This window comes from Colletotrichum destructivum, chromosome 3 (assembly GCF_034447905.1).
Source record: "Colletotrichum destructivum chromosome 3, complete sequence".
NCBI classification, from domain to species: domain Eukaryota; kingdom Fungi; phylum Ascomycota; class Sordariomycetes; order Glomerellales; family Glomerellaceae; genus Colletotrichum; species Colletotrichum destructivum.
This window is the reverse complement of record NC_085898.1, coordinates 4411214-4431313: the sequence shown is the minus strand read 5'-3', so window position 1 is coordinate 4431313 and position 20100 is coordinate 4411214. Positions and strand designations below refer to the sequence as shown.

The 20100-nt window shown below is 54.8% G+C and overlaps 6 protein-coding genes across 6 annotated transcripts; 3 read left to right on the top strand and 3 right to left on the bottom strand.

The window, feature by feature from the left end:
* Positions 1-291: 291 nt before the first annotated feature.
* CDEST_05435 (uncharacterized protein) lies at positions 292-1223 on the bottom strand. Its single transcript, XM_062921594.1, has 2 exons — positions 917-1223; positions 292-831 (listed from the first exon to the last, which is right to left on the bottom strand). The coding sequence occupies exons 1-2, from the start codon at positions 1031-1033 to the stop codon at positions 388-390; spliced, it is 561 nt and encodes a 186-aa protein (XP_062777645.1). The 5' UTR covers positions 1034-1223; the 3' UTR covers positions 292-387.
* Positions 1224-2005: 782 nt separating this feature from the next.
* On the top strand, positions 2006-3967 carry CDEST_05434 (uncharacterized protein). The gene is made up of 3 exons (XM_062921593.1): positions 2006-2101; positions 2178-2614; positions 2683-3967. The coding sequence occupies exons 1-3, from the start codon at positions 2072-2074 to the stop codon at positions 3776-3778; spliced, it is 1563 nt and encodes a 520-aa protein (XP_062777644.1). The 5' UTR covers positions 2006-2071; the 3' UTR covers positions 3779-3967.
* Positions 3968-4081: 114 nt separating this feature from the next.
* On the bottom strand, positions 4082-5955 carry CDEST_05433 (Putative extracellular membrane protein, CFEM; the record flags this gene model as incomplete). The annotated part of the gene is made up of 8 exons (XM_062921592.1): positions 4082-4407; positions 4465-4532; positions 4604-4939; positions 5004-5166; positions 5235-5271; positions 5328-5512; positions 5596-5734; positions 5839-5955. 8 exons carry the CDS (start codon positions 5953-5955, stop codon positions 4082-4084), a joined length of 1371 nt encoding a protein of 456 aa, XP_062777643.1.
* Positions 5956-8863: 2908 nt separating this feature from the next.
* On the top strand, positions 8864-14035 carry CDEST_05431 (Putative sugar transporter, major facilitator superfamily, MFS transporter superfamily; the record flags this gene model as incomplete). Its single annotated transcript, XM_062921590.1, has 6 exons — positions 8864-9654; positions 9815-10097; positions 10177-10201; positions 10284-10470; positions 10590-11798; positions 11899-14035. The coding sequence occupies 5 exons, from the start codon at positions 8864-8866 to the stop codon at positions 11221-11223; spliced, it is 1920 nt and encodes a 639-aa protein (XP_062777641.1). The 3' UTR covers positions 11224-11798; positions 11899-14035.
* CDEST_05432 (Putative SANT/Myb domain, Homeobox-like domain superfamily protein) lies at positions 11264-13991 on the bottom strand. The gene is made up of 2 exons (XM_062921591.1): positions 11899-13991; positions 11264-11798 (listed from the first exon to the last, which is right to left on the bottom strand). The coding sequence occupies exons 1-2, from the start codon at positions 13900-13902 to the stop codon at positions 11466-11468; spliced, it is 2337 nt and encodes a 778-aa protein (XP_062777642.1). The 5' UTR covers positions 13903-13991; the 3' UTR covers positions 11264-11465.
* A 2301-nt stretch (positions 14036-16336) lies between the features above and the next one.
* Positions 16337-19367, top strand: CDEST_05430 (Putative sugar transporter, major facilitator superfamily, MFS transporter superfamily). Its single transcript, XM_062921589.1, has 4 exons — positions 16337-17369; positions 17444-17517; positions 17606-18981; positions 19034-19367. The coding sequence occupies exons 1-4, from the start codon at positions 17181-17183 to the stop codon at positions 19147-19149; spliced, it is 1755 nt and encodes a 584-aa protein (XP_062777640.1). The 5' UTR covers positions 16337-17180; the 3' UTR covers positions 19150-19367.
* Positions 19368-20100: the final 733 nt, after the last annotated feature.

Genomic DNA, 20100 nt, shown 5'->3' with positions numbered 1-20100 from the left:
CGATCGATTTCTGCGCAATTACCTGCCGGGCAAATCTTATGGAATTGTGCCTGGAGCAGTACCAAGAGCATGCAAACACCCATTGATGACTCGGCCTCCTGGTGATTTGATAGACTGAACAACGAAAATTGAATCAAGAAACTCGATGTCCTCGTAAGTGCAAGTCCCTGCTCGTTGCCTACATAAACTGAGGTCTCGCAGACAGAACCCTGGGTCTAGAGGATATCGCCTTTTGGCGCAAAGAGCACGCTTCATGTTTCGTCATATGATAAGTATGGGTTTCTACTAGAGTAAGGAAAATCATCGCTTCTCATTCTATGAATTACCGAGGCTGTGCATAAGTAGCTGCCCGGATTGCTACATGAATTTGCAGGGGTTGGGACTCTGTCAACTTCCCTTCGTCGCCGCAGTGCCGTCGCCCTCATCTCTCGAAGGCACCTTTTGGCTATGGAATGTGTCCATTTCCCAGAATCGAATCGCCTCAGCGGCCCGCTTACATTTCCAGTGGTCCAGGGTGGGGTATGGGGACGGGTTAAACGCCAGACGAAGCCGGTGCCATGCTGGCGGTTCCTTTGGCATGAACATGCCCTGCTCCAACCGCAGCCTGTATTTCTTTGGCTGAAAAGCACTCTCTTCCAGGTTCTCCTCGTTGATCTTATACCGATCGGGTATTTTGGCTATCCGACGTTTCGTCAACGTTATCTGAACATCAAACTCGGTTCCGTTGTCGTGGTCAGGTTCGAGGGGCTGTGCCAAGGAAGGCGTGGTACCCGAGGGCTCCCAGTCGAATTCTGCAGCAATGAATATGACCAACTCTTGGCAGGCCGTAATCTGACAGGTAGTTAGGCGATATTTTGTGGAACAACATACTCCTCGGTAGGATGAGCAGATAGATGAATGAACACTCCAGTCTCACCTCGCCGGTACCATTCTCATGGAACTTCAGACTATACACCCGACCCTGATCCCAGGCCCACTCATCGCCACACAGGAGGGATAGAAGCGTCTTGCCTTTGTTGCTATTGGTGGCCATGTTGTCGAGGCCGCAGTTGAGGGCCAAGTTCAAACCCCGGAAATTCGTTGTTTTCTCACCTTTCAAAAACGAGGACACGAAACTAGTGGAGTGCCGATTGTATCTTCTGCCAAATTGTTGGTGAAGGCAAAGGGGCAGGACTACACGTGTTGCAAGCCAAGTTTCATGTCGAATTGTTGCCCTGTCCAGCAACCTGATGGGTGATGGGGGGGGAGGGGGGTATGCTGCTCCTTATATGTATGATTGGGTGGGTGCCTAGAGTATGTGACGTATTGGTTTGCTCCTCAGGTCCCCATGCCCGTTACCCGCCCCCACGTTTATTTTAGTCGTATTCTCTCGCCTCATGCGGCCGCGGTCTGGATTCCCAAGTCCTACTATGACTTCGATACCCTCAAAGCATACATCAAAGAGATGGACGATGGAATCAATCCAAACAAGGCATTCCGCATGGCACACATCATCTTCCTACGGGCTTCACAAAAACGACTGCGAGGTTGGTTCTGTGTGTCCAGCCTTGAAAGTGCTACACATCACAGCAAGCTGCGAATCTAGGCTCAACAGCCAACACAGCCTGCAGCGAAACCAGGGTCTTACATCGGTTATATCTAAATAAGTAATCAAAAAGGAGTTTTACTGCTCACTGTGGCATTATAGTTGGGCCTTTCTTGTACCACCATGCTAGCGACAGCCAACTGAAGCGACTTTGGAGGTCTCGCGGCACATATCTTAGGGCTCGTGGAAATGTGCTTGGACAGAGCGAATCGAGATAGAAATCGGTGGAAGAATATAGCAAGTACTTTAATTCAAACCCAAGGCTTGAGCCAGGAAGATGTTGCAAGTTTCAACATGTTGGTCTGTTGCTACTAACCTTGAGTGCTATCTAACCTGACTAATCTTACCGGGACTTACAGATCACCCTATCGCTGCTGCCTGCAGGATGAGATGTTAGGGGAGGAAACCTACCAACTACATCACAAAACCCAACAACCGTCGCCGCCGTATTTCTTGTCGACAACGTGTTCCGTGTCACAGAAAATCATGGCTTTTCCATCAGAAATCGTCGATCAGGTATGTCAGCACAATCGCACGACCCTACGCATACTCTTACCCCTCGCTGCCATCACACTAACAGTAACTGCCCAAGATCCTCTGTGCGTATATCGTAGACCGACCTTTTGGGAGGATGCAGTATGGTGGTTCTCCAAACTCGTGGCAAGACGGTTCTCTAGACTCGTGGGCAGACTTCACGGCATCTTCGGGTCGCCATACTGTCGGGGTCTGGGACGGGAGACAGTACTACGAAACCAAGTTCTACCGGAAAGACATGTGCGACGCCGAGTCCTTCACAAGCCTATTAAGCTGTCGTCTAGTCTCGCGTCAATGGGACTTCTCCGTTTGCAGGCTGCTCCAGAAGCACCAGTGGTGGAATCTCCATCTCGACAAGAACATTACCTTCCAACGCGCGACAAGCTGCATCGAAGGGGAAAGCAGCGGTTCATTGAAGTTGATCAGAAATCTATGTCTCGATGAGATGACGGACTTGCGAACCTTTTCACGCATCTATTCTTATGACAACGAAGCGTAAGTTGCACGTTTCCATTTCTTCGAGCGGACTTGCTGAAATTCACTTACTGACTTATATGTGACAGTGTTTCCAGGTTTGAGGGCCAGGACATCGACGATGATGACATACTCTTAAATTCTTACGTCGACCAAATCACGGCTGCTGACAGGCGCTCAACGCGGACTGACTTCGAGCTACACTACGACAAGGGTGAAGAGCTTGGCCTCCTCCGCCGTCTTTTCGACAAGCTCACAAACGTCGAGCGCCTTCGCGTTGCATTCCCTGGCGCCGAAAGCGAAAACGAACTGCAGGCTCAATGCTACGATATGCAAGGCGTCGACGAGGTCGTCGCCACGATCCAGTACGGCCTCAGGAGCCCAGCCTTGTACCACCTGGTGGATCTCAGTCTCTCGCTTCCTAGCACGTGGCATGTCGGTCAGTTGGGTAGCGCGATGACCCAGGACGCCAGAGATCGTCTGTGTCATCTGCAGCTGGTCATCGTAGACGAAACGGGGCCCAGCGGGAGCTTGTCGTACACCTTGGGTGAGGATGGGAACGACAACGGCGATATGACAAGCGTCTTGGATTCTAGCTACGCGCCCAGCAACGTACAGGTGGCCTATCCTAACAGGGAACACCAGGCAGAATTGTGGCGTTTCGTCGCGTCGTGCCGCAATCTTGAATCGCTCGCCATCGAAGCAACGCATTATCTTCAACTAGAACAACTCGACTGGAGCCCGCCATTGGGGTCCAGAGGCTTGAAGAACATCTTGCTGAGAAGGATGTGGGCCAATGTATCGTCCATCCGCAGGCTTCTGTCGACCTCTTCGGGATCAAAGCTGAGCCCTGCCGTTCGGCGTGTGGTACTGGACGATGTCAAGATCTACGCGGGCGGCGGGAACTGGGAAGTGGTGTTCAACCACCTACGAACCAACTGCCCCGATCTCGAGCTGCTCAGTGCCGAGCAGCTTAGCTACTTCTCTGAGCACCCGCGTTATGTGTACAACAACAGGCCATGGGAAAATTTCGCCAACGTTTGGACAGCGGACAATGCCGAGGTCAACAACGACACAAGATATCTGCACATGATAAACAAGATGATGATCCAGCGATCTGGATCGAAAAGCCGAGGCTATCCCGTGTTCTTAGATGACTGGGAGTCGGAGGACGAAGAATGGTAGTTGTAAGACTGTTCATGGGGTGATCCACTGGGAATCACCAAGTCCCGTTTTACCTTCTTGGCGCGGGTTTCTGTTCGCGAGGGGCTTGGCCCTATCGACTTTTCGGATATCCAACCCGATTTGAGAACTGGGAGGGAGCTTTGAATCAAGTCTTGTTATTTTCTTCATGCCTTCAAAAAAATCCTTTGCCAGCTTTCATTGAACATCGAGCTTCTTTGAGCGAATTTGACATGAAGAAAAACATGGTTTATTCCTGTCCCTTCGACCCGTTCAACTACAGATTCTTGGGGGAATTCTGATCACTTAGATTCCCAATTTCCGCGACTCTCTACTCGATGCCATCGAGACTTCCGTCTCGGTAGGGCTCTCGACAAAGACAATAGTGCTTGTATGGCTGTCTTCTTTTGGTGCTTCAGACGCCGAAGTACCGGCACCCCACGTCTGCTTTGCTCCGGTTGACGGTGTCGAGATATTCCAAATCTTCCTCCAGGTGCCCTCCAAAGTGTTTTTGAGCGCCTTGAAAAATCCCGGAAGCTTTTTAAGTAGCGGAAATAGCGCAGGCAGACTGCCGCAGATGATGGCTGTGTTGACCTCAATACCGGACCAGAGGTTGACCTCGAAAAAGTCATCTAGATGGGTTCGTGTGAGTATGTTTCAACATTAACTGAAACCTGAATTAATCTCACAGGTGGGATCGTAACTACGGGAAAACATGACCATGTATTTCAGCCGTATAATGCTTGCAATGATGGCGCTGCGACTTCATGTCAGCCTTTCCGTCCTTCATCATGATAAGGTTGAGGTGAGTCCGGTCCAATTACTTACAATGACCCAAACCCAAACAGAAACACGACCGCCAGCTTCTTCTTCAATCCTAGCTGCAGCTTCATAAGCTCTGGGATCGGCATGGCGATGAGTATGAGGTCTTCGATGATGGTGACAGCCGCACCCGCGTAACTGATAGCCGTTATGTTGAGGCAGCGGCCGTGGATCGACCGATCCCACACTGCTTGAATCGGGATACACTGAAACATGATCAAAAACACAAACAAAGGTGTCTGGATCGCCAAGCATGTGAGGAATATGTTAGTAGCGAGGCGGAACCGCTGGTGGGAGAAAACCCGGGCATAGAAGGCGCAGAGGGCAGCCTTCGCGCCGGTACTAGATCGCCTTTTAGTGAAATTTCCCGGGGGAGGGGGTTGGTTGGTTGGAAGGGTGGACAAACATCACCAAAACATAGATCATCTGTGCTGCATAAAAGATCTGTTTCGAGCGATTAGCAATCACCAACCATCGCAGCAGATCAAGTGGTCTCCTAACCTGCAAGATCGTCGTCGCTTTGCCTGGGTCGATGTCCCAGTAATGAAGCCCGAAACCGATTCGATGATCTGTTTAGAAAGAAGGTTAGACTGCGCCAAGGGCCTAGAGCAAGTAGCCTTGTTCGGAAGTCCCATACTTATCAAGGCGATGACACCTGATGCAAAAAGAAAGAACTGTCTAACAATTAGCCAGACTCCGTGCTGGGCGACGGGACTCGGGCGAAACCTACCGTGGTCACCAGCGCAATCCAGTCGTCCCACCACATCCCTTTGGCAACCGCTATCCTCGAAATGCACCTCAGGAGAACCACAGCAATGGTTATGGCAGGGAGTACGATGGCGGGGATCCTAGTCGAGCTTCGTCGGTCTTCGATCGGGTATCCGCGACAAAGGTCTCGGGATATCTGGGCGGCGGCTGGAGGAAGAGATTCTCTGTCAGTCGGGGGTCTACTGGATGATGAACATGCTTTTACGTCGGGAAGAACTTTTGTAGCTTACCAACTTGATCTTCGTATATGCAGGATGTCTGGACGCATTGTGACACATGCGCTTGAAGAGTGGTGTTGGTACACACGCAGTCCGCCGCTTTGGCCAAGGAACAGCCCCCATCCATGAACCCGTCGACTATGCACGAGATCTGGGCCGGATATCAGTACAAGTTATCTAAGAAATTTATGCGTCCTCTGGCAGGGGGAGCGGTGCGTGGCGAAACTCGGTAGAGACTGGATCTTGGCCACTCACGGCGCATTCTGGAGCATTTGCAAGTAGCTCAGACGGCGACGTTGAGTTGGTGGCCGCCGCCTGGGATAATGCGGCCGTCGCCAACAAGAAACATGTTGAGACAATTAGCCACGGCATCGTCGTCTTCGGACGAGATGAGGACCAAAGCCTAGTTCTTGCGATTTGCTATCCGTTTCAGAGGCGGAAAGAGGTGTCGTGACTGTCCGAGGATAATTCCTTAAAAAAAGGCGTGGCAGGGTCAGCTTCATAGCAAAACCGGGGGAACAAAGAGTCGAATTGCCACCGAACACAGTGCAATGATTAGTAGCTCCGTTTCCGGAAGCGAATCGTTGAGTTCCCCACGAGCCAAATCCCATTCCGCCTATTGAAATATACAAGACATCTCATGCCACTTTTCTCTTGACGCCGATCGCCCAGTTCGCCGGCATCTTAGGCCCGGCCTGAATGCCCTCAAGTATCCATATAAGAAGCTCGCGGATGAAGGACTATTGGGTCTTTGTCCTTCCGTTCGCTAGGCATCAGTATTATCACTAGAACAACTGCTACTTCACCCTGCCTAGAAGCTGCATCGTATGTTTGGTATTTTAACCTTTGACAAAATGTGATACCAGTACTATTACTTTGAGTCCAAGATGGTATTTTCCTCCTCTCCTGGCGTTAGCGGTACTAAAGACCTAGCCCTCCCGAGAGACAACCCAATGCAGTTTACACAACAAGGCCAACACATGATCAGCGCGCTGTACTTGGGAAAACTACACGGTTCGTTTCTACGAGATGGAAGACCTGCCAGATATGTGGTGTGAGACTATGGCCTGGTGACACTGATTTCTGGAGAGGTCTAAAGTTGAAATGGAGTGTCGGATGCCAAGCCTAAGACACTAAGACTCTCTGTTAGTCACCAGCGCCGCGTAGTTAGTACCTTGTGCTAAGGAATGAAGCGGCACCAGTTAGCTGGATTATAGGAGTCTAGCTTGATGCATCCAAAGACGGTTTCAAAATTGTTCTTCAGGTTTCCACGGGCTAAGGATTTCTGAATTGGAGCCCGCTGTGTTTGGCAGGCATTGAAACTTATATGTCCTGGGCTTCAATAAATGGTGGTAGCGCCGCGAGCGTCAAAGCTGTGCCATCCAATGGTTGGGATATTGAGGTATCAACTCGATGGCCCAACTCCGCGGCCCTCAATCAGACCCCAGTTAAAACTGTAAGGCGTCAGGGCCTCCATTCGTGTTAGTTCGTCATATCAGCTTCTCATAAGATGTGCGGATATGTTACTCAAGACGCCAAAAGTGTCCTTACTGGGTCCCTTTTCAAATTTGCCGGGTGCTATCGGCAGACTGCTTTTCTTTATGTTTACTCATGGAACAATTCGTTCTTTTAGTGACTACAGGGCATCCAGAATCCTTGACTCATAACCAGTTGTTCGGCCTCGGCTTCGGCTTCAACCAACACATCAAAGGCTAGGAGCCGCAATCGATACGGACACCGGCGTGATGACTCGAACATTTGAAATATCGGCAACCTTTCAAAAACTCAATCGACGTGTCGCTCCCATCTTTTTGGCACCCCATTTCGCGTCATGAGTTTGGGCAGTTTCGGATTGTCTCGGGTTCACCGGGACGGCATCGGCTTGGTCACACAAGGCCCATATATGGGAGATCGATCTCGGCGGCTCGCATCTCGTGTCACCGTCATTTCGATACACAGAGATGAGCTTCGCAAGGCACACCCGTTGGGTCTACCGGCCGGTGACATATGTGCGACATCATCTCGGCGGTTTTTGCGAGTCTTGACGTCACGGGTCGCATCGATATATCTGAGAGCTTGATACACTCTCCGAACCAAGGATTGGTCAGTGTGAGAATAATCAAGTTTAAATACAGTATGGAATTGCTTTTCTGTTTCGGATACAGGTTGCCAGTACTGGATACCTAGATATAAAAAGCGGTCAAAAGTCCGGCGCCGAGATCCGGGACCGGAACGGATCCCGTTTCCCGGAACTAGACCCATTAAACGCCCCATATCGCTTCGCACAGACCAGTAAGTAGACGGTCTGCAGCGGCAACGGAGCTGAGCGAAAGTGGGAATTTTTACCCAAGCCGAGACGAGACTGCTGTGAGTGAGAGCGAGTGAGAGCGAAGGATCATGGATGGACGTCCTGGCTTGTCCCCAAGGCGCTTCTGCCGTCGTCGCATACCCGCTATTGCGTGATTGGTCTGCCGAAAACTTTTCCGAGGTCAGAGGTCAGAAGGAAAACCGTTCCGCGCGAGGCTAATGCACGACAGCAGCACGTAGGGTGCAGCACATTCGAGACGTTGGAAGGAGTCAGTCACATGGGCCGCTGCCGGGAGCTTTAGCCAGCGCGCAAAGGCCGGGCCGTGACCGGCGCGGTGGACGGGAGGGGGGCGGGGCCGGGACCATGCCCATGCATCTATGTATGTACCTACAATGGCCTGTATTATCCCTCACACTGCATGATCAAACCGCCGGGGAACAGGTTCCAAAGACGTTCCCATTGTCCTTTCCCCGATCGAGTCGACAACGGACCGGGGGGTCCAGGGGAAAAACAGGAAGCGATCCCGTTTTCTGAATGGGGACGGACTCTTCTCTCCCTCTTTTCTCCCACTCAACTTCCTCTCAGCACTGCTCACCTTGGCTTTGACTCATGGCAGTGGCTTTTTTGTACATGTCACCCGTATCATTTTTCCATTACTCTTGGTTCACATTCCGCTACGTAAAACCGATCCGAGAAGTGTGAAGGTCGAAAGGCACATCCTGGATGCTTGAGAATCCACGTTGGTCTGCAAACCGCAATCCTTGACCGAAATCGTCCCTTCCAGGCAATAAACTTAGATTGGGGTCTTTCAGGTAAGCTTTTCAGCCCTCGGGAGGGGGAGGATCTTTTAGACGACGTCAACTGATTCATGAGCAGATCTCCCCCGCCCGGCAACCTCAATCCGGTCTTATCGTGAAGAATATCACCCCAGATTATTTATCCCCATTACGTCGGACAGCAAAGCAAATAACGATGGCACCCTGGACGAAACCCGAGTCGTCGCCAGCCTCCAACGGCCAACTCCCCCGAGCAACGGATGAGCGCACGCCTCTCCTCCAGGTCGACGAGCCAACGACCCCTCTGCCTATCACCCAGCAGGACGCGGACGCCATCCCGCCGAATGACTTTGACATCCTCCTGTCGCGGTCCCTCCCCACCTCGGGCCCCTTCCTTGAGCCCGAGTCGACCGTGAACCCACTCCTCCGCGGTCCCCGCCGCTACAGCACCGCCTCCAAGAACCGCCGGCCCTCGCTCGCCAGCCGCTCTGACCGCGATGCTGTCGCCGACTCCGCCGCCGCTGCCTACTCCGACGACGATCGAGACCGCGACTCGGACGACGCCGTCTCCGTCAGCAGCGCCGCCTCGACCCCGTATCTCAATGGCATCTCCCGCTCCCGCTTCTGGTTCATCTTCGCCGAGATCCTGCTGACCTACTTCATCGCCTGCTTCGACGGCACCATCATGGCTTCGTCCCACCCCGTCATCACCTCCTACTTCCACGCCTCCCACAGCGCCTCGTGGCTGTCCACCGCCTTTCTGCTGACCTCGTCCGCCTTCCAGCCCTTGCTTGGCCGCCTGTCCGACAGCATCGGCCGCAAGCCGCCCTACGTCGCGACCATGGTCATCTTCACCTTCGCCACCATGTGGTGCGCCCTCGCCCAGAGCATGACGAGCTTCATCTTCGCCCGCGCCCTCTGTGGTCTCGGTGCGGGGGGCATGATGACCCTGGGCAGCATCATCGTCAGCGACCTGGTCCCGATCGAGTGAGTTTTTTTTTTGGGTTTCGCTTGTTTTGTTTTCGCTTTTCAAACATGTCTTGTTCTCGACACGACATCCCTTCATGACGGAGTCGTGTCACCCCCCCTCCCCCCCCGGTCCCAAGAGCTACGCCCGCCCAATTTAATACTGATGACGGGGGGACAGGAACCGCGGCGCGTACCAGTCGTACATCAACATGATCTATGGCGTCGGGTCCGCCCTCGGGGCCGCCCTGGGCGGCGCCATGGCCGACCACCTCGGCTGGCGCTGGGAGTTCGGCGTCCAGGTCCCGCCCCTGATCCTCTGCTGCGTCATCGCCGTTATCGCCGTCCCCAGCGACCTCGGCCTCGCCGGCAAGCGGGAGACCTTTGTCCAGGCGCTCAAGGCCTTTGACTTCAAGGGCTCCATCCTCCTGACCACGTCAATCACCTTCTTCGTCCTTGGTCTGGTAAGTCTCCCTTGTGTGAACGGGTGGGAACTGCGTGAGACCCGGCTGCTCAGATATCTAACCGCCTTTCGCTTTGCAGAACCTGGGAGGAAACATCCTGCCGTGTAAGTCAACAGCTCCCCCTTAGATGATCGTGATCTCAAAACCCTCCCCACCCAAGCTCGGTGACTGACTAGACACCTTTAGGGTCCCACCCTGTCGTGATCGCGTCGCTCGTCATCTTCGGTGTCTGCTTCCCCGTCTTCCTCTACGTCCAGTCCTACGTCGCCCGTCCCATCATGCCCCTCTACCTCGTTCGCCGGTCGCCGCGCATGAACATCATCTTCTCCAACTTCTTCGCCGCCCTTTTGAGCAACGCCATCCTCTTCAACATGTAAGTTTGCCCCGTGTGACCACCACCATCATCATCATCACACCAATCGATCCATTGTGCTTTTACGGCTGCCTCACGAGCATTCGTCACGAATGATCCCCAACTGACAGCCCGGCCAGTCCCCTCTTCTTCCAGGCCGTCCTCCTGACGACGGCCACCTCCTCCGGCCTGCGCCTTGTCATCCCCTCCCTCGTCTCCTCGGCGGTTGGCACCGCAACGGGTTTCCTCATCACCTACACCCGCCGCCTCAAGTGGCCTGTCCTCACCGGCGCCGTCGCTCTCCTCGTCGGCACCGTCGCCCTCTCCAGCATGCGCCGCGGCTGGGCCTCGTGGGTCTACCTCTTCTGCCTGGTGCCCTCCTCCATCGGCCAGGGCTTCCAGTTCCCGGGTTCCTTCATGGCCATTCTCGTCGCCAGCGAGCAGCGCGAGCAGGCCGTCGTCACGAGCACCCTCATCCTCTGGCGCTCGCTCGGCATGGTCCTCGGCGTCGCGAGCAGCAGCCTCGTCGTGCAGAACGCCCTCGTCGGGTATCTCGACGAGTACGTCCAGGGGCCCGACAAGGACGAGGTCATCCGCAAGGTCAGGGAGAGCGTCGAGTCCATCGTCAAGCTGCCCGAGCTGTACCGCGAGCAGGTCGTCATGAGCTACGAGGCGGCGCTGAGGACGACTTTCTTGTGTTGCACCGTGATAGCCTTCCTGTCGGTGTGCCTATTGGTCCCCATCAAATTGCCCAGGCTCGGCTCGAGGAAGTAAGATCGGACGCGAACCAGTGTGTTGCTGTTGTTCTTGGTAAAACGAAAAGTCGATCTTTATTGTGGTACATTGTAGCATCTTGCATGGCATCTAGCGGAGCGTTCCAAGGAGCGACATCATACAGCTTCAAATTTGTCGTGTCCAGGCAGTCGTAGTAGTAGTAGTAGCAGTGGTTATGGTAGTAGTGGTACTACTACTACTAACAATCTTCCCTTCATCATCCTGTAATATTACACATGTTTTCAGTAATGCCCATTGACCCCGTTAGCCCGCAGAGCATCAAGTTCGTCCTTCGTCTTGCGATACAGCTCTTGTGCCTCGCGTTCTCTTGTGCTGACGAAGCCGACCTCGTCTCTCAACGCGGCCAGACGTCGCTGGATCGCGACTTCTTCCGAAATAGCTAGTGTCTTGAATCCGCTGAGTGCATTGTCCGCCTTTTCCAGTGCCTCGGCGGCCGCGCCGATCTTGTCCTTCAGCATCTTCTGTCGCTTCTGGTATCCACCCAGATGCAAGCCCAGCTTCTTCTCAAGCTTGATACCCTCCTCGGCGGTAGTCGCGATCGAGTCTTGAATAGACTGACATGGTGTTAGCAACTCGAGCCAGAAGAAAAACAAAGGAAAAGAGAGTGGTGGGGGGGGGGGGGGGGGGGGGGTTAACGAAGGGAATCTCTCATACCTCAAAGGCCTCTTTCATGGCCGCCTCCTCTTCCTCTTCGTCGTCGCCGTAACATCCCAAGCCAAGTAAGAATGAGTTCTTGCTGCGGCTCTCGAATGAAGCTTGGATCTCGGCCGCAGGAGGTTTCGGCTTTGTCTCTGACAGAATCTGAAGGCGTGCCTCGGCCAAGTCATCGTCGCTGATGGTGTCCAAACGAGGGGCGATCCCGCTGACTTTAGACCCGGGCAAAGGGTACTTGACGGCATCGTTGGCGACCAGCGCGGCAGCTTCTCTAGCGATGAGCAACTGGGCGGTGTCCTGGATTGCTTCGGCACTTGATAACAGTGCGGACACGTCGACTTTGACCGGCCGAGGCAACTGTCTCTGCATGACTTGTGTCCGCCTCCGCGCTTCCAGAGCTTCCTGCGCTGCCCTGAACTCGCGTTCCCGGCGATCCCTTTCACCGGCATCTTCCATGAGCATGTCCTCGTTGGCGGCCACCTCCCGTTGGTCTTCGGGAAGCTCAAGCTCCCATTCGGTGTCTTTGGGCTTGGGCAGAGACGCTAGGCCTTGCTTGAGTTGGCTGCGCAGGGCCATCTGTCGCAGTTTGACATCCTGGGGTGTCGCCGAGACGAGGGCCTGGGTCCCATCGGCGTTCAAGGCAAAGCTGTCGCGAGGTGTCCTCATCGGAGTCTGTCCAACACGTGCAGGAGTCTGGCCGACACCATTGGCATGCATCGGAGTCGCCAGGGGGTTCGGTGTTGCGACGACTTGCTTGCGAGGGGCGACACCGTCAAACCCGGTCGACTCGGATCCTTCGTGCAGAGGCGTGTTCTCTCCACCTAGCAATGAGGACTGGGTGTTTGTCAAGGCTCTAATGTTCCGGATCTCGTTGGCGATGTGGTCTTCTTGGGCAGGGGCTCGTGGGGTTCGAATTGGCGCGTTGTTGTTCAAGGTCGAGTATTCGCTGATTAGTCCCCGGGTTGCATCGTTGTCGCTTTCGCGCGCCATCATGCTTGCCCTCTCGCCCATCATGCCCATCTTGACGATTTCCTCCAATTCGCCCTCGCTCACCTGGGGAGCTGGCAGGTTCAGCGCCCTCCTCTTGCTGCTCTGCTCGGCCTCTCGGATCTTCTGCATCTGACCGGCCTTCACGGCGGCTTGGAACGATGCTGAGGGCGCATCCTTCTCCTTCTTCCTCCTCTTGCTCTCGCCGTCGTCGTCGCCATCGCCCTTGCGCTTGCTTGCAATCTGCTGTTTTCTCGGGTCGAACGCCTCGCGCTGGTGCTCGTTGCGGACCTGCTCTTCGACGGTGTCGTAGAAGCCCGGGGCGGCTTTCCTCTCAAAAGGGATGTCGGCGTTGTAGTCCATCTGGCCCTTCTTGCGTGTGACGACCTTGATGTTGATGCCGGCCGTCTTGAGCTCACGGCGCTTCTGGAGGGCGGCCAAGCGGCGCGACTCCTCCTGCTGACGTTCTCTAGCCTTCCTCTTCGCTTTTTTTCCTTGTGTGTTTGCGAGACGTGCTCTCGCTTCGCTCAGCATCTCCTTTTCATCTTCGTCGAGGTCGATCGTATCGGGTCGGGCCGGCTTGCTTTCGGGGTCCGGATCGACTTCGCCGGGGCGCAATCTTCTAACATCGTCGGCGCTAGGCGCGGATGCCTCGCCTCCGTCTATGCCTGTTAGGCCAAACTGGCCGGCCTCTCTAGCTTCTGCTTCGTCGAGGAGCTTCTGGTATCGTTCCAGACATTGGTTGGCGGTTCGGCCGACAGCGGGTGCGATGGTACGCCATTGGGTGGGCATGAGCTTGGCGAGGTGGAGGAGCTTTTCGTCTTCTTCTTTGCTCCATTCCGTCTTCTTGATGCTCGGATCCAACCACTCGTTCCATCTGGCCTTGCATTGCTTCGGAGTCTTGCGGGCGAGCAGCGACGAAACACGCGCCCACTGGTTCAGGCCATACTTGGAAACGGAGGCCTTGAGGATTTCATCCTCGATGTTGGTCCAGACGCCTCCCTTGACGACACCCATTTTGGAGTACCTGATTGAATAAATCGGGTCAGTGGCGTGGTTGTTGTCGTTGTCGTTGTCGAAAGTCCCCGTCGCGAGGGCGTCCGTTGCGCAAAGGAAATTGAGTCGCGAGGCCAATCGTCAAGGATTTAGGTACACAAGGCTGAGTAACGAGCGGGTGTTAGTAAGCAAGCAGAACTGGTGTTGATTGGTTCCGCTCCTGACAGCTGTAGCGCGACTCACCGAGATATACCGAAACACGCCGGCAGTTTCTTCCTCGGTCAAAAAAGGTAAGCGGCACCAATCATCACAGGCGCAATGGTTGCAACTCAGACGCTGTGGTTTGTACCTGACCCAACTTGTCAGTCAGTATCATCGTCTTCGTGTCGGACGAGGCGCATGTATTTTTATGCATATTATCGCAAGTCATTTTCCACCAAGACGACCTTCATACAGAGCAAGTATTTTTTTTACACTTTCTCTCTTAATTAAGCAATGACCTGAGTGGATCTTGCACAAGTCGGATGCTCAAATCTAGCAACTCCAGCTCCGCCCGTAGGAGAGTTAAGTTAACTCGTGCTGCAACATGCAGCGCAAGCATAGACCAAAGTCAGTTACGACGACACATCGCGAGGGTGCATCGAATTCGGCCATGATTAGCAGCCGCAGTTGACTAACCAATCCATTTCAATGAGAGCAGCTGCGTATCACAAAGTCAGCCCGACGACCCCCCTCACCAGCCTGGTCGCAGATGCCGAGGCATGGTCTCACCATCGCGTCCTTGTTATCGAAGGGAGGGGAGGAGGAGGACGTTTCGATTTGTGTGTCTCGCTCCTACCCCTCCCACATTCGACTCGAGGGACCCTTACTCGAGTCAAGCAATCAAGCCTTGACGAGCTCTGAGCATTCCCTTTGCAATATGGCGTGGCCTTTGGAATGCTGCAGTCGGGTGGGGTGTGCGTGAAATAGCGACTCGCGCTGTTCCAACACAACCGACGTTAAGGCCAGGGCTCGACGGGACACGGCAGAAGGTGTTCAAGAAGACGGTCCAGACAGACAACAGACACATGGCGGAGGGAGGGGCCAGGGCAGAGGGAAGAGAGCACGTTGTCGCCAGACAAAACACCATCTGACAATCCGAGTGGATGCCCTACAAGACAGTACGACAGCGCACCCTCACGGAATGCCAGGGGATATGCCGTCGGATAGCAGCCAACACACCGACCCGCAGATGGGACTGGTTGTCCATCTCGAACCAGTCGCTCACAGACGGTTGTTTGGAAGAGAGGGGAAGGAAGGGCAGGGGTGAGGTCGAGTCGGAAACCGGAAGACGAAAACCATAACGACATGAGACGAAAGAGAGCCTGACGACCTCTGTGAGCACGTGTGGACTGTGACTGTCTTTTGTTAACTGTCCAGCCCAGAGGACAGGCACGAGCAGCGTGGTTCCTCCAGGAGGACGGATCCGCGGGACTGGACCACCGCGTCGGTGCTGAAACGGAGTGACCACCGAACCTTGTCGACTGCGTTAGCCATTCGGGCATCCAAGTCAGTCCGTCAGGTATCGTTCTGTGGCACGCTAGCCTTGGGGGCTGTTGTCTCTGTAAGCGGGATTCGGGGACCGAGGATGCTGGGCCGCGACAGCCATTACGAAACTCTGACAGACTCGAAGACGATTGTTTTGCGTGTGGTGTTGTGAGATTGTCGGCCGAGTGGTGTGGTGGTGACAGCCAGTAGTTCCTACCTGTACCTGGCAGTATACGGATAAGTACCTCTCTCTCTCTCTGTGTGCAGATACTTTGTACTTGCAGTTCGCGCGCGGGAGTGGCTCAAGCTTAGAAATCAGTTCTACCGCCGGATCCGCTCTTGATTGGCTCTGCGGACTCGTTCCTCCCTCTTTTCAGGGAATGTTCCTTTCCCAGCTTCCAGCAATGGTCGCCTCCCCCCTGGCAGATCTGGGTTGTGCCCTCCCCTTATCGTTCATCTACTGCAAAAGTGCGTCATGGATATGCCTGGCACACCCTCAACTCATGCGCCTGTTGTCCCACGAGATTGGTTCAAACACATCGAGCGAAAGCCCGGCAGGCACATACCACAGCCAAACCGGGGAGGATTGGCTATTCAATCCGCAGCAGGGAGAGCCCTTTCGTCTGGTCTTGTCGTCACCTCTTTGTCCTCCTCCTCGTCCTGCTCCTCCTCTTCCTCCTCCTATCCATCCCTGCCTTGCTCTTTGGCGTTGTTCTTAGTGTACGAAGCGAGCAAGAGACAGACAGCTCTGTCTGCATCGTACGGATATTACCTGTATGAGTCGGTGTATCTACCCCTTCAACCCCTGTGATCCCCCCTCCCCGCCAATACGACTTCATCAACACGCGGCCATGACCGCAAGATGACGCCCCCAAACGAAACGTGTTTAGGCCGTTGCCGATGCCAGAGGGTGCACTGCTCTTGTCAACGTCCCAACGCCGCCCCGACAGCCCCCCCCCCCCCCCCAAATCAGCCCAAGTAGCCCAATAGGAACCGATGGCGCCGTTACTGTTGATGCTCTGACCTTCCGCTTTCTGAAGAACACAATACGATCCATTTGTGGGCCATGCCCATCCCATCCCGTCCCATCCTATCCTAGGTAGGTGGGTAGGTATCTGTAAGTATTCATTCGTACGGATAATCCTCATTCCTCTCCTACATCTCCTAGCCCCCGGCCTTGGCTCTTGAATCATCAAGCGTCCACCGCTGTCCCACACTTGCCTTATCTCTCCCATCTCGCCAGCGCACCCCGGTCCTCCGCGACGTAGCTCGGATTTCTATTTCTTTTTCCCATCTCCCACGCCACGCCCTTGGCTCGCTGCGCAGCACCAAATCCCAAGTCCGTCCCTTCGCCTGGCTCATGTTGGCTACCCTCCGCCTCCTCCTAGTCCTGATCCTCCCGTCGGCCTGATTGTCGTCACTCTCGAGAACCAAAAAGAGGAATTCTACGGCTGAGTGCAGCGGACCACACGATCCAACAGGAATGGAACCGGCGCTGTGTCGCTCCCTTCATCTCACCAACTTCGCCCCCAACGTCCCGGCCCGAGTCACGGCATAGATCGCTCTGGTGCTCGACTGTCCTGCTCTGACAAAAATCAACGAGCACATCCGGTTCTGCTCTGGAACGTCGCTATCCCCCGTTGGCCGGTTTAAAGCTTCAACAGAGCACACCGAAACCGTTTTGCGCCAACTGCGTCGAGACCGTTTCAACCGCCCACTTGTTAGTCAACAGTCACGCACAACCGAAACCGATTCTTGCGAATAAACCCACGATGCCGGCCCCCAAAGACGACGTAATCGTCACCCGCGTCGACCGCGACGTCCACAATAAACCCGTGAACGAAGCAACAGAGACAACATCATTGCTGAGCGCAGGCGCTCCTGATGGTGATGGCTCCTGCGCAGATACATGGCCGGGCTATGCCGACTTCGAAGGCTTGCCGTGGTGGAGGACACCATCTGTAGGACCTTCTCCGGCCTCGGACCTCCCCGTGATCCCAACGTTGCTGACGTCTCTTTTGTGTGTGCGCGCCAGGTCTATTGGCTCCTCGTTCCGTATGCCCTCTTTACGTTGGCCTTTGGAGGCTCCTTGGTGCCGAAACTGAACCTGTATGTCGTCAACCTCGTGATGTTTCGTCGTCGGCTCGCGCAGCCTCGACTGCAACCCCAGCCACCGTCGCTAATGCATGCGACATAGTATCGTCGACTTGGTCTGCCAGCGGCATTTCGCTGACCAGACGGTCCTCGACCCGGCTTTTGCTTATACTCCCGTGTTCATCGGCGCCGAAAATCCGCAGTGCCTCATCAAGGAAGTGAAGAAGCGTGTCTCCATGTTCACCCTGGCCATCAACCTCACCACCGGAATCCTGTCCGCCGTCACCGCTCCGAAGCTGGGCCAGCTCTCGGACCGATATGGCCGCAGGAAGCTCCTCGCCCTGGCCTCCTGTGGCGGCGTTGTGGCCGAGATCATCGTCATCCTGTGCGCGAACTTCCCTTGGACATTCCACTACAACTGGCTGCTCCTAGGCGCCGTGGCCGACGGGCTTACGGGTTCTTTCACCGCCGGCAGCGTCCTCGTCAACTCGTACACGAGCGATTGCACCCCGCCATCCCAGCGCGGCGTCCGCATCGGCTACCTCCACGCCTGCCTCTTCACCGGTCTGGCCTTCGGGCCTCTCTTGACGGGCTACTTCGTCGCCTGGACCGGCAGCCTCCTCTCGGTTTTCTACGTCACGCTAGGATGTCACGTCTTCTTCATTCTCTTTGTTGGCTTCTTCATTCCCGAGTCGCTCAGCGTCAAGCGCCAAATCCGCGCTCGCAACAAGTACGACCAGGAGCAAGAGGTTCTGGCCAAGGGTGCCTGGGAGACTATCAAGGCCGCGAACCCGCTGGCCCCCCTCAGGATTCTCTGGCCCACGGGCCAGGGCAGCTCGTCGCGTCTGCGCCTCAACATCCTCGCCCTCTCCTTCACCGACATGATCCTCCTCGGGGCCGCTATGAGCGCCGGCACCGTCATCCTGCTGTACTCCGAGTCTCCGGAGACTTGGGGTTGGGGTAATCTCGAGAGCTCGCGCTACATCTCGGCAGTGTCCATGGTCCGCGTCGTGGCTCTTCTCGTCGTCCTCCCCCTCATCAACTACGTCTTCCGCGTGAGGCCCGCCGCCTACCGGAGGAGGGTCTCAGGCGTCTCCATCGTCGAGGCGAACAACGGCGCCGACACGGTCGACTGCTGGATCCTGCGCTTCGCACTGTTGTCCGACGTCACCGGCTCACTGGGCTACCTCTTCGCCAGGAATGAGTCCGTCTTCGTACTGTCCGGTATGATCACCGCCTTTGGCGGGCTTGGCAGTGCCACCATCCAAGCCGCCATCACAAAACATGTCCCGGCCGACCAGGTCGGGCAGCTTCTGGGGGCCATCGGCGTCTTACACGCCCTCTCGAGGGTGCTGGGCCCTATCGCATTTAATACTCTTTACTACTCGACTGTCGGAGTGTTTGACCAGGCCATCTTCGTCCTCCTCGCGTCCTTGTTTAGCTTGGCCCTGCTGGCCAGCTTCATGGTGCGGCCCGGTGGTGAGTTGATACCTCTTGATTCGTCGACCGCAAACCATACTAACAGAGTCAGTGTATCTCGAGGAGGTGTACACGCCTGTGCCTACGTCGGAGTCACAGCCCAGCTCCTACTCCAACTCCGAGGCGCTGGAGGTGTTGACGGAAGAGGAGATGATACCCAACAACTAAGGTTCAAGAGGTGGTGATATGTACATTTATGCGTGATTTCCAAGAGAGCGAGATGGAGGATACGATGCCTAGATCATAGACGTAAGCAACCTTCTGCGCTTGGGAACTACATAGGTTTCTTTTCTTTGTTTTGGGCTTTAGAGCAACAGCAAAAGATGCTGTTGGATACATCACCACCTATCGATACCACCAATACAGTTTTCCTTGACTTTCACATATTGGCCTCGTCACATAGCAACAACCTGCCTAGCGACCTGGTGTGGACTCTGTCATCGGCCACATTTGGCATTGACTTCGTCATTCTGAGAACGGATCGCAGATCTCCCTTGAGAAGCAGTTGTGTGTAAGGGCTACTTCTACTATTTGGTTGAATGTACCCTTGAATCGAGTACTGTTCCGAACGATCCATCGACTTCCTTTCATCCCCTGCGTTTCGTGTCAAATATTCACTGAATGCCATGCAGGGGGGCCATTGTACAACCACCCCACCCTCAGTTGCGGTTTGTTTCCAAGTAGTCCTACCAAGTAAGGGGCGACGATGCCAGGCTCTTCGCATCGGCCTGGGTCAACTCTGGCGAAGTGGTGCACTGGCTTTCTTATTTCCATGATGAGCCAGGAACTCCCTTCATCTATTCTAGGTCAGATTGGTTGTGCTTTTTTCCAACACTTGATGGACGCAAGACTGTTTATCATCCTAACACAGTATCTGGTGTGAGGAGCTGCCATGTTCAGGCAAATGAACCTCATCCCATGACCGTTGGATGAAGCTGAGATTGTCGCATTCATCAACGTAGCGGTGTAATGTCGGAGTCGCCGCTTCTCGTTTCAAAGACTGAAAACTGTCAGGTGGGATTCATTTCGCATTTTCTCCCATGTGGACGGTCTGTATTCGGCCTCTCAGTCTTACCGACCGCAACCCAACTATACTTGGCGTGCTAGTAGCAATTATCC